The sequence below is a fragment of the Taudactylus pleione genome, unplaced genomic scaffold, assembly GCF_031769625.1.
Source record: "Taudactylus pleione unplaced genomic scaffold, aTauple2 ptg000036l, whole genome shotgun sequence".
Taxonomy (NCBI): Eukaryota; Metazoa; Chordata; class Amphibia; order Anura; family Myobatrachidae; genus Taudactylus; species Taudactylus pleione.
Window position 1 is genome coordinate 5339865 of NW_028284438.1, and position 13208 is coordinate 5353072.

At 42.6% G+C, this 13208-nt stretch overlaps 1 protein-coding gene across 2 annotated transcripts in view; it reads right to left on the reverse strand.

The window, feature by feature from the left end:
- The window catches only part of PDE5A (phosphodiesterase 5A), a 198272-nt gene that overhangs the window by 136420 nt on the left and 48644 nt on the right, over positions 1-13208 (reverse strand). For both annotated transcript variants that reach the window (XM_088452221.1, XM_088452220.1), the window contains exons 3-4: positions 9863-9952; positions 1175-1246 (exon numbers count right to left, since the gene is read on the reverse strand). In XM_088452221.1, coding sequence (XP_088308347.1) covers positions 1175-1246; positions 9863-9952 — 162 coding nt within the window. The remainder of the gene's footprint in view (positions 1-1174; positions 1247-9862; positions 9953-13208) is intronic.

The following is a 13208-nucleotide window of genomic DNA, read 5'->3' on the forward strand; positions in this document are numbered from 1 at the left end:
ATAAGAAAGTAATAATAATAATAATAATAATAATAATAATTCTTATTATATTATTTTTAAAAGAAAAACAAAATAATAATTCCTTCAATGCACTTACAGATAACTGACACAGAATGTGGGTAGATAAAGACCAGTATACAGTTGCATACAATACTTAGGGGCACATTCAATCAGCCGCGTAAAATCGAGTACTTTTGGCATGCCGGACTTTTCGCCATCATCACTGGTTTTCAATGCGAAAAAGTATTGTGCACGTCCCTGCTTATCCCCGTATACAATTAAAAATCAGCAAAAACAGAACCCGGCGAATTAAGCCTTGGTGAAAAGTCCTGTCAAAAATGGGGAAAACAGTCTGTACCCCCTGAAAAGCTGCACTAACATAGGGGATCACTATAGGGGTATTCTAGTACCCCTAATAAAGCTATTATGGGTACTTACGTTTTCTCAATTGCTTGCTATTAGCATCTTTGCATAAGTGGTGAAGAATGGCATTAAGCAATATTATTTAATCAAAATAACTAGTCCCAGCAAATTTGTGGTACATGAAAATGGGTGTAAGCATATTTTGAAGTCGCTAATGTGAAGTTTTAAAAAAATTAATATAATCAACCTGCCACAAGCACCTGCAATCCTAAAAACACCTGCCCCATAATTGGGGACCCCCCATAAGTCTATTCCTCTAGTTTTTAAGTTTGTCCCCTAACTGGTCTTTTTCACCCCCAAAATAAAAGTGCTTTTTTGGGGTGTTAAGTATTTTTAAACTTTTTTTGACACAGTTTACATTTGGGGGACTGTCCCAAAGCTGCAGGGGGGTTCCCGAAAGTTTGCACCCCAAAACTCCAATTCTGCACTTTTTTCTGCCACCTTTCATAGGCGAATCTTTTTCGCCTATTCCAATGCATTGACTTTCTGCACTGGCCAATAGTCTTTGGAATTGAATACGGGGATAAGTTTTCGCCTGGCGAAGTGATGTCACCGGCGAATCTTTTTTGCAGAAAACGGCTTATCGCAGCTAATTGAATATGCCCCTTAGTGGTTATGTAACACCTCCAGGATGGAAAACAGTGTTTATCATGAGGGAAAGTTAAAGCTGTCATACAGCGCTTTATAGTATTTACGTTCTAGATTTTGTATATATCTATATATATATATATGACATAGTTAGTTACATTACCTTCTCATCCTGCTCAGTAAATGTCCCATTGCATCCGGATTTCTTATTGATTGCTTGAGCCACTCCAACTACCTGATTCAATCATTGAACAAATAAAAAATGAGTTCATTTTTAACCTTACAAATATGAACATCAATTAATGATTGACGCATAAATCTTACATACATAAAACCACATGACACAGGAAACATGAATGGTTGTATCATTTACAAAGCAAATTTATGCAAACTAGTCGTCTTTTACAGACTATTATTCGTACAGGAAACACGTCCCATGAACATCAAAGATGGGAAAAAGGCCAGCTGCTGTACTTATGTGAGAGGATAGTAGCATCAGATATTCTGCCTGCCATAGAATTGACTAGTAAGTAATACATACAATGCCTGTAAATAATATAAAAAGAACACATTTTAGCTATCTTACCTATGTGTGGTTTTCTTTAACATACTCTGCATAACTCTATAAACACACACATATATACTGTGTATATATATATATATATGTGTGTGTAAATATATATATATTTATATATATATATATATATATATAATATATATATATATATATATATATATATATATATATATATATATACAAATCCTGACCAATTATGATGTACATCTGACCATCTGCAATAAGTATCCTATTACATTTATGTCTTGAAGTTTATTTGGAGCAAAAACTACCTATTACCAACTCTGAATGACTGGTGTAAAAAATGTGGTTCAAGAACTGGTCAGTAACTGTAGTAAAATCCAGAACTGTACCAGTAATGAGCTTGTTTGTAATCATCAGTTACCGGCACTCCTTTCCTCCACCAACTGCCCTGGTGCCAGTCCTCTATGAGAACATACATACAACAGAATGGACGGCACTCATGAGACTGATGAAAATATAAAAAAGACCATGACACCGGTCAGGAGAGGTCCCTGAAACGTTGACTGCACGCTGACCGGTGTCATGGTCTTTTTTATATTTTCATCAGTCTCATGAGTGCCGTCCATTCTGTTGTATATATATATATATATATATATATATATATATATATATATTTTTATTTCTCATAGCTCAAAAGGATCTTAATTTACTCTGATTCCCAGTTAGAATAATTAAACACTAAGTAAAATGCATCTATGAAACTTAAAAAGTACTGGCACTGTAAAGACTGCCATGCTGCAAAAAAATGACCTTTATATGATATGAAGGGCAAAGTAGGTATAATGGTCACATGAAGATGTCTATAAACCTACTCAGCAGCCATCACATGGTACTGTAGCTGGTGCCCATTACTGAATTCTGGAGGTGATTTAAATAAATAAGTTAAATCATGTATAGTATAATATGTATACAGCAGATATTTTGTTGTTTTTGTTTTTGGCAATTTGGCAGATTTTCTCCTAAAATACTGTCTGTTCACTTGAATGGGACTCTACAGGAAATACCTGTGAGTGCATTTGATTATTAGACGGAACACAGGTGGCAAATGAGTCCTGAGAAAACAAACGTCAGTGTGTACCTGGCAGAAGTGATATGATTGGCTGTGAGCCGACGTGACGCTCACACCTACGTTTATTCAGATGCTCAGGCTTTGAATATTATGACAACTATTGAAGTGAATATCTTTCAAAAGCTGAATAGGAAATATTGTTGCAAAGGATACAGAACTTTATTTTGCTGCTAGTTTGTTATTTAGCCTAAGCAAGACAAACACAGACTTTGTTTTTTAGTTTTCTTAATTGTATTACTTAAATATATTTTGCTTCCGCACATAGCTTAAAATACACTGTTTAATTTTTTGTGGCAATGGTTACATTTCCATGGCAAGAGTACCCAAAATATAATCAATATTTTATTGTTTGTCAACCAAAGTTACATAAGTTTCAACAACGAAGATGTTTCTCATTTTCAATTTGCCCTACTTAGCCCCTTTCATATTCTCAGCAGACAGAGATGATCATTTCCATATAAGCCACATTCATGGACATAAACTGTCTATTCCTGTTATATTACAACAGAACAAATCCATCTAAGGGGAAAAGGCTCTCCGTTCAATTACAAATATCTGAATATAGGCCCTCATTCAGAGCCGTACGCTCTGAGCAGAGCGCACGCTCTGAATGAGGGCCGGGCTCCATTTTCATGGAGCGTCCTCCTGGACGCTCGTATAGCTGTGGGTCACCACCCACAGGCTATACGAGCGTGCATTGTGATGGTCGCGATGGTCGAGACCATCGCGACCATCGAATTTGCGAGCCGGAGCCTACGGTTGAGGTTTTCAACCGCAAGCTCCGGAGTGATTCTGGCTCTATCAGAGCCAAAATCACTCCCACTGACATCACTAGTGATGTCAGTGGGCCAGCTTCTGACGGGAGGCGTTCCCGTGGGAACGCCCCCGTCAGGGAGGCACGCCCCCGGCACGCCCACCAAAGGGGGCGTGCTGTCAATCAACATTGACAGCACGCCCCCTTTGATCGGACACAACGAGCGAAGGACTTTCCTTCGCTCGTCGCGTCTGGTGCATGCGCACGACGGAGCTCCCTCCGTCGTGCGCATGCTCAGTCCATAACATCGACCCACTTGCGAGCGGACAGCCGCTCGCGAGTGGGTCTGAATCAGGCCCATAGTTTGCTCTTTTACTGAAGCAAAATTGCTGGGTGGTGTAAAAAGCATCCTATTAGAGAAACAGCACTATATAAAATTATTATTATTATTATTCACCTTAACTAACTTACACATAAAATAAATAGTTTAGGGCAGTGGTTCCCAAATGTGACCCTCATGGCACGCTAATAGTCCAGGTTTTAAGGGTATCCATTCTTAAGCACAGGCTACTTAAATAGCAGCACCGTAACTCAGTGGCATCACTAAGGGGTTGCTGGGGAATGGGGGGGGGGGTACGGATTGCAGTGGTTGTCACACTCCGAGGGTGTGATACCAAAATGCTGGCTCCTCCTCAGTGACCGGGAGCCTGGCGCTGCACTGTAATGTTATTGTGCAGTACCTGGCTCCCGATCACTGAGGAGGAGCCAGCAGTGGGGCAGCCCGGCATCTCTGGGAATGTTGGACACGCCCCCAGAGTGAGGACACGGGGAGGGGGGGGGGGTGAAACGAGGTAATTCCCCCTTGCCAGGGTGGGCCGCAATCATTTTTCGGACAGGAGTTTTTTGGTCGCACTGGGTGTCATTAATCCCATTGACGTCATTGCTTTAACTGGACTTGTCTATTTTTCACAGTTTTTTGCTATTACGACAATGTATTATACATTATGGAGAGTAAACAATCTACCTACAGGCTGAACTGTGCTTAACTTAACATACTTTGGACGTTAAGAAACACCATATGTATGCAGGGAATTGGTATGAAATACTGCCGGCCGCATGGCCGGCAGTTCGATTCCCGGCAGTTGCAGCCCGACATCAGCAGAGATCCCGGCAGCGGAAGCCCGTCAGCGCTGGAAATCCTGATCGTACCCCCCTAACCCTAACCCTCCTTAGGGGTGCCTATCCCTAACCTCCCCCCCCCAAGTGCCTAACCCTAATCCCCCCTCTAAGTGCCTAACCCTAACCACCCCCTTCCCCGCTGTCTAAACCTAAGTCCCCCGGGGGGGGTGCCTAACCCTAAGTCCCCACCCGGGGTGCCTAACTCTAACCCTCCCTCCCCCTAGCCTAACCCTAGCCCTCCCGGGGGGTGCCTAACTCTAAGTCCCCCCCGGGAGCCCTAAACCTAACCCTCCCCCCCGCGGCTGTCCACTCGCGGCGCCCGGCATTGCTATGATCGGGATGCTGGGCGCCGAACTCCCGGCGTCGGGGAAATGCCGGGCGTCTACATCTAGACGCCCGGCATTTCACCCTTGCCGGGATATGACAGTCGGGAAGCCGGCTCCAGGTATTTAGGCTGTCGGCTTCCCGATTGCATACCGTATGCAGCCTTTATCCCTTACGTTCAACAGTTACACAAATGCATTAATGTAGTGGGTGGCTTAATTTGTTTTATTTATTTTAATTCTAGCCTAGGGTATTATGAAGTACCTCAAAGTAGTTTTCTCCTTTAGAATTGGCGTCATCAGAACTTACTCATTATTTGACATCAGATTAATTTACATGGATGTACATGTACACATATATTAGCATCTCTTCTGTATTATACACACATAAAATTCCACGTACATAGCTGCCTATACTATACCTATGTTCTTACATAGCTCTCAGCATTTCAACAGTCTAAAAAAGTTTTCACAGTTAATTATAGTTATAGGCTGAGGATGTTTCATAGCCTAGGCTAAAAGGTGCAAAGTTTTTATGCAAATATCTTCAATAACATAATAAAAACGATCTACACTCCTACTCATTGCCGTATCAGGGCACTTTCAGCACCATAAGTAAGCCCCTGCTGCCCCCCCACCCCCAGCGCACGTTACATCATGAAATTATGGGCCTGATTTTGAGACCATGTGTGTGTCTTTTGCTTCTGTCATTTTATGCAAATACCGCTAAAAGCAGCGTCGTAACTGGGTGTTACAGCGCTCTGTGTCAGCCACGCCCCCTGAGCGCATGATGTCATGTCTTTCTACGCAGAGGCCATACTAAAATCCGCAGGAGGCGTCTTAAGTAAAAAGACGCCCACTGTCGGCTTCTGTGTTCCGCTGCTGCTTCCAAAAACACAGCCATCGAATCAACCATGCGAACATCGGACACCCGATTAACCCTCAGGTTAATCAGGATGTCCAGCAAAATCACGCAGCTGGGGCCAATATAGCTGCATCCATCAGTATGGCCTGTTTCTGATAAATAAGAAAAAGCTGACCCTCCTTGCATAACATTTGGAAAAATAACCTAAATTCTTCACAACACATTGCAGAAACATTTCTGCAGCTCACAGATTCAAACCCAGCAAATAAAGACAAATATTTTTCCCTACAGCTGTTGTACACAGTAAATACTGGCAGCAGAAACACACTGTATCGTTTGGAAAGATGTTATAGTTTGTGAAACACACATTTTTAATAACTCAGTGCACCTCTCTGGAAGGATAATAACGCAGTGCTTTGTAAACTACTGTTGTGTTCTAATGACATTTGCAATAGCGGTGTCAGCTTCCCCAAGTAGATTACAGCACTTGGGTTTGTTCAGCTCATACCATATTTGTAAAGCTGTTTTTCTTTGCCTTTTTGAGGATAAGCAGCTGACAGCAGTAGAAGGCAGATGGTAATTTAGTGGCTGATTCATTGAATAAAAGCCCAAATAGAGAAATGTGTCAGCTGAGCACTGCAGTGAAGTTGATGAAAACCTTATGGTTAAGTGAAAGCTTCTGGTGGGACTTTGTGTTCACCCCTTTTTCCCAAAGAAATTCTGTTATTTCTTTTTGTGCACATAAAATCACACAGACATCCTGTTAAATTGTATATTTTCAGTTGTGTTACATTCTTTGTATACTTCCTGTAGCTTGTGATGTTTGGTTTAGCGAATCTCGTGCCTGCTATCTGTCATCGCTCTTTTTAGATGTGGTATGATAACACGGCATAGAGCTCGGCAAAGTTATGGACTAAAGAGGTCTGAATGGGATGTTTTACAAATCAGAACAGTGTTTTGCTTTAATGCAAAAATGACAGCATGATACATGTTCAAAGTAGTCATTTTGGCTCAATCTTCTTATAAAAAATATTATTTAAAATGTGTATGATTGTCACTGGGGATGAATGTGTTTACTGGATACATTGATCTACCCAATTTCATGATGTCAGCTATATTTAAAAATGAAAGATAAACAGCTCAATGCAATGTCTCCAGCATTTCAATGTCTGTCAGCACTTTCTGTGTTTCCTTTCTGTCTATTTTCTGTACAGGAGCAGGATCACCAAAACTTGAAAGAGTAACATTTTAAAAAAAAGTGTAAGCAATGATCTGCTTGGAATCATTCTAGAATTCTAATGACTTCACCTTGTCCATTACAAATCCTTTTATGTATGCAAAGGGCAGGGATGGGGAACCTTTTTTCTGCCAAGGGCCATTTTGATATATACAACATTATTCGCGGGCCAGGTGCAGGCCACACCCCCTCCGTGTGATGTCACACGGGGACGGAGCCTCAATCGGCAGTGATTACAGCAATGCCTGGATCATCCTGAGGATCCTGTAAGGGCAGCGGTGTGACCGCCTGGAGCATCTTAAGGATGCTCCAGGCGGCACTGCTGCATAGATTCTGGCTGCAGGGTGACATTCTAGGCACCCTGCTAGCTAGATGAGGCTAGCAGAAAAGAGCTCAGAGGGCCAGACCAAATTATTCCAGGGGCCTTATACGGCCCCCGGGCCTGAGGTTCCCCATCCTTGGCATAGGGAAACAAAAGTAACTAACCCATAACTTTCCTATCACTGAGTTAATGGTGCGACAATAGCCAATGGTAGAAAGTTGGTAGTAGATGCTGCGGCCTTGGGAGCCGATGGAGCAGCAAATGTGCCGATGGTGCGGGAATTGTGCCGAAGGTGCAGAAATAGTCAATGGTAGATAGTTGGTAGTAGATGCTGCGGGTTTGGGAGTCGATGGTGCTCCAAATGTGCAGATGGTGCAGCTTGTGTGCCGATGGTGCGGCAATAGCCGATGATAGAAAGTTGGTAGTAGATGCTGCGGCCTTGGGAGCCAATGGTGCGGCAAATGCGCCGATCGTGTGGCAAATGTGGCGAAGGTGCGGCAATTGCCAATGGTAGATAGTTGGTAGTAGATGCTGCGGCTTTGGGAGTCGATGGTGCGGCAAATATGCAGATGGTGCAGCTTGTGTGCCGATGGTGTGGCAATAATCGATGATAGAAAGTTGGTAGTAGATGCTGAGGCCTTGGGAGCTGATGGAACGGCAAATGTGCCGATGGTGCGGCAATAACTGATGGTAGATAGTTGGTTGTAGGTTCTGCGACTTTGTGAACAATTGGCAGCATGGTTGTATTGGTGCGGCTAGGAAGTCGTAGGAGAAGCTGAAGAGCCGGGGACAGCACGGAAGCTGCTGGTGCGGTTAAGGTGCCAATGGTGCGGCAAAAGCTGATGGTATAGAGTTGGTAGTAGGTGCTGCGGCATTGAGAGCCCATGACAGCATGGTTGTATTGGTGCGACTATTAGCCCTAGGAGAAGCTGGAGAGCCGGGGACAGCCCAGATGCTGCTGGTGCGGCTAAGGTGCCAATGGTACGGCAAAAGCCAATGGTAGAGAGTTGGTAGTAGGTGCTGCGGCATTGAGAGCTGATGGCAGCACGGTGGTATAGATGCGGCTAGGAAGCCATAGGAGAAGCGGGAGAGCTGGAGACAGCACAGAAGCCACTACAGGAAAACCAGAATCTTCACCACGAGGATGAACAGAACGCTGACCATGCAGCCGAGCCGAGGGAACCCACAGCAACACTATAGTCAGTGAGGTGGCAGAAGGCCAGTGTGTACAAATAGGAGGGCCATCCAATCACGCAGTGCTAAGGATAGCATGTGACATCCTGAGGTGTGCCGATCACCTAGGAACCGAGGGTACCGAAACAACAACATCCAGGGAAGGTGAACTGCTTGAGGGAGACAAATCGTGATCGCGACTTGTAACAATAATATGAACTGGTGGCACTGTAATGCTGAACAATATGAGTTGTGAGCACTAATGTGTGGCATAACATGAACTGGGAGCACTACAATGTAGAATAATATGAACTGGGGCACGACAATGTGGCATATTGTAAATAGGGGGCACTTCAGTTTGGCATAATATATTCTGGGGACACTGTAAGGTAAAATGTGAATAGGGGCACTGTGGAATAATGTGTACTGGCAGCACTACATTGTGGCATAATGTGAACTAAAATTAACAACTATAAACAACTGCTACAGATAGTTGTCTCGCTAAAAGTATTAGGATGGGGGCCCCTTCCAACTGTTGCTATGGTGCCCACGACATTCTGGCTATGTATAATAAAATTATAAATGCATTGATTATATTAGATATATTTGATATGTTCATTGTGACATATTTTTTTGTTACTATTTGCCAAACTAACTTTAGATTGATCGCGTATAGGACCAGAAGCTGACATATGTGGCCATAGGGACACTAGTCACTTAAGTCTTTATATTTCGCATTTATGGAAGCACAGCCCTCACTGAACTTTACCTACATGAGAACAGCACAGATACACCTCTTCTCTCTTAACTGTAGATGCGATTGAAATGTGTACACTTCTGATTAACTTGCGCGTGCCCATTTCTGTGCAAGAGTAGTGTGAACACACGCAATATACCCTCCACAAACTTACATACAGTAAGTCACCCGTGTATCAGCTGCACAGTGTTTTGGGAAGAGATTTTGCTGGAAGATAGATAAGAATAAGGAAATAATAGAAAATAGAGTATAATAGAGATAAGGAGATAAGAGATAGATATACTGTCGTGTTTTCAGTGACTGTCAGTAAATATAATATGTGAATATATTTTATCTGTTCTGCAGAAATAATTTGTCTCATAAAATACTGAACAAAGGAAATGCAATTATCATGAACTTTAGTCACATGCATTGACAGCAACAGAGACTTCTCGTAATTTATGAGTTACAGTACACTGAATTGTTCTTAGATTCTATCTCTTTTATAGCTAATTTAAGACAATTTAAATTGTCATTGTTGACCTACATACTCAAGGAATGGGTATATTTAGGGCAAAATTGCATAATTTACCTCTTCTCTGTGGTTCTTAATTGGCATACAAAGAATACTTTGTGTTTTGTACCCAGTAATTTGGTCGACTTCCGCATTGAATCTGGAATCCTGAAAAAAGAAAACATTGTCTAATTAGATAAATGATTAGAGATGATTTATCAACATGATAATCTGCTGAGACGACAGACATTCCAATCTACAGTAGATATTCAACAGCTGCAGTGGCAAGACATGTTGCAATCAGAATGGAGACAAGCCACGCACAGTATTCACAAATGACCTCGTATTTTCTCTGTTATTCATGAATCTTGTTACCCTATCACATATTTGGTTACCTAACCTAGAGGTAGTTGACTGTTGTTGCCTCCAGTTAATGGAAACACTTAAATAAAGGGGAAAAGGGGTTCAATACAGGTGAGAGTAGCAAATGCAGGGTTTTTAGAGAGGGGTTTCCATGCTGGCTTGTCAGAGTGTGCATGACTAGTATGTAAGGGGTATGTCTATCATTCAAGCCAGTGCTAGACTGCTTCCCAACCCTTGCCATCCTTTTTAGATACACTGTGGAGGGGATTTCAATTAGGTGCGAGTTTGAGAATGTGAATTTGTTTCATGAAACTCACACACTTTCTGCTAATGCGCACACCCAAGAAACGCGCAATCCAGTTAGAAATGCCAATGCGTGATACTCATGGCGAGGTTGTGCAAATCTTGTACAAAAACTAAATGAGAGAAGAACATGAAAAAGTGAGGAAACTGTCCTGAACCGCAAAAAAAGTGACAATTGATATAGCAGGACCATATAGAAGGCTGTTATTGGCAATAACAAAAGGTGTCAAATATCTGTTTTTTTGCACTTTTTAATAATGGCTGAAAAATGATAGCCAGCAAGTGTTTTTCATTAAATTAAAGTCTTTCTAGCATTTTGAGGTACAGGCAAATCTTTGTACAGTGATTTTGCAGTTTAAGAAGTCAAAATAAAAACTTTTAGCTCCCATCTGTAAGTTCGAAAACCCTTCTCCCATCAATATTACACCTCCACGTACCTTCCCCACATTATTTAACTGATTATTAAGCATTTTAGAGAAATTCACCTGAAAACTGTCATGTCTTTATTAGCCAAATTATGCTATTTAATTTTAAACCCCTCCAGATGGATAATTATTAATTATCAGGGATGTACCAGAGGTTCTGCACTGTGTGCCGACATTTTTCCCTTAAGATAAAGATTTTCCTTACCTTTTCACCTGCTCAGGGGGTGCGCTCAAGAAAACACAAAAAACAATGCGAGTATGCAATAGAATTACAGCTGAAATTCGTGGTGCGAGTTTGCCGTGAGAACGGCTTGCAGGACCCAACTTGTACCTAATTGAATTACCTCCTGTAAATGCTGTAATTTCAGAGGATCACAGCATTAACCGAATAATCCCTTCATCCCATTTTAAATAAGAATCACCATAACCTCATTATTAAATTAAATAGTATTTACCATCAAATAAATACATGTGATAAATCAGCATAGCATGTCCATTTGCCGAAACGCTTTAGGGGCACGGCTGTCTTTTGTGTCTAGAATTGGAGTGGAGACATCAGTGACATTGAAACTGTTGTAATTGTTCATTGAAACTTTGCAAAACAAATCCCAACAATGTTGTTATTCATGATGATTCATGAGAGGTAAAACACCTCATTATCCAATTTTTTTTATTTTTTATAATAAACACTTGTTTATCAGCACATACATATAGTATTTACATGCAGTGTACTTTATTTGCAGCATATTTTGATCCGTGTAGAGCAAGGGACATGCTTAGTTAAAAAGCAATGTGGTATTCACCGAGGTACCTCCTTCCTCAGAATATGGATCTCATTCAGGACCTCATTCAGAGTCGGTCGCAAGCGCTGAGCGCTCGCAACCGGCTCGATGGTTAGGCCCTGCACACGCGCAGCGGCCGCACTGTGCGTGCGCAAGCCCCGGAGCGAGAAACTCTCTCGCTCCAGAGCTCACTACAAAAGGGCCGGCTGCCGATGTTGATCAACAGCTCGGCCCGTTTTGTAGGCGGGGCAGGGGGGTGGTTTCACAAATGGAGGCGTTCATGACGGAACGCTTGCCGTTTTGTGGGCGGCCGCACTAACATCAGTAGTGATGTCAGTGGGGAGCTTCCTGCTCGATCAGAGCAGGAAGCTCCCTGGGGCTAGCGGTTGCCAAGACCCAACCTTAGGGTCTCGTTGCAAGCCCCGATGGTCGCGAAGGTCTTGACCATCGCGACCATCATCCTGGTCGCTCGCTAGAGCTGTGGGTGGTAACCCACAGCTTAGCTAGTGACCAGGAGGCCGCACTTCAAGATGCAAGCGGCCGCCCTCATTCGGAGCGACCGCTTGCATCTAACGACCGGGTCTGAATGAGGGCCAATGTCCCCCCCTCCTCCTTAAAAGCTGTGCCCCACCTCTGCTGATTTTACCTTAGCAATTGGGAAATGGGAGCAGCATTCTCTGCTCCTCAGAGAGGGAGTGTGGTTACATCACAGCCAAACATGACATCACAGCCCATCACAGACAAGGAAGAGCTCTGTTGGCTACTTCACCTCCATGTCAGTGCAATACTTATGGATTCTCATATGTATTAAAAAGATCCACAGCAGATATCGGAGATATCCTCTGTGGTATTGCGACACAGCAGTCACATAGGATTCTATGGGGCTGCAATACGCCCATGTGCAGAAAGCTTCAGAAAGCATAATTTTCCGAAGTTTGTGCCCACTAGACATTGATTATTGGTGTTGCCAATAGAAGACTATGGGTTTCTGTTTGCAAAATTCTCTCTCACACATCTGGACTCTGGGTAATAAACAAATAAGTCTATTCATTGTTGGGACAGCACTTACAAATAGAGGATAAGTATTCCTGCATACCGACAATTAAAAATGCTCTTATGCAGACGAACAGGAACAGGATGTATTGCAATTTATTTTTCAAAGACTGATACAGTCTACCCAATACATAGCCTACTGATAAACCAGTGCTGTCTCGGTCCCTGCGGTGATGCTGTCACTTTCACAGGTGAGAGAGGGGCTAGGCAGTGGAGGGCACTTTCATTTGCATCCCATGTATTTAAAACACACATTTCTTGGTAATGTCATACCCAGGGCTTGAACCCAGGACCTCACACATCACAGTCAAACCCCTTTCACATTAGCTATTTGCATTTGCATAGGAAGCCTTGCAATTCTAACTATATGAAGCTAGTTGTAATGGTCAGTATAAAACCATTGCAGCTAAGCAGATCTATGTAGTGTGCAGCCACACATCCAATTCCCTGCAGCCACACACCACATAGATCTGCTTTGCTGCAATAGTGGTTTTATAC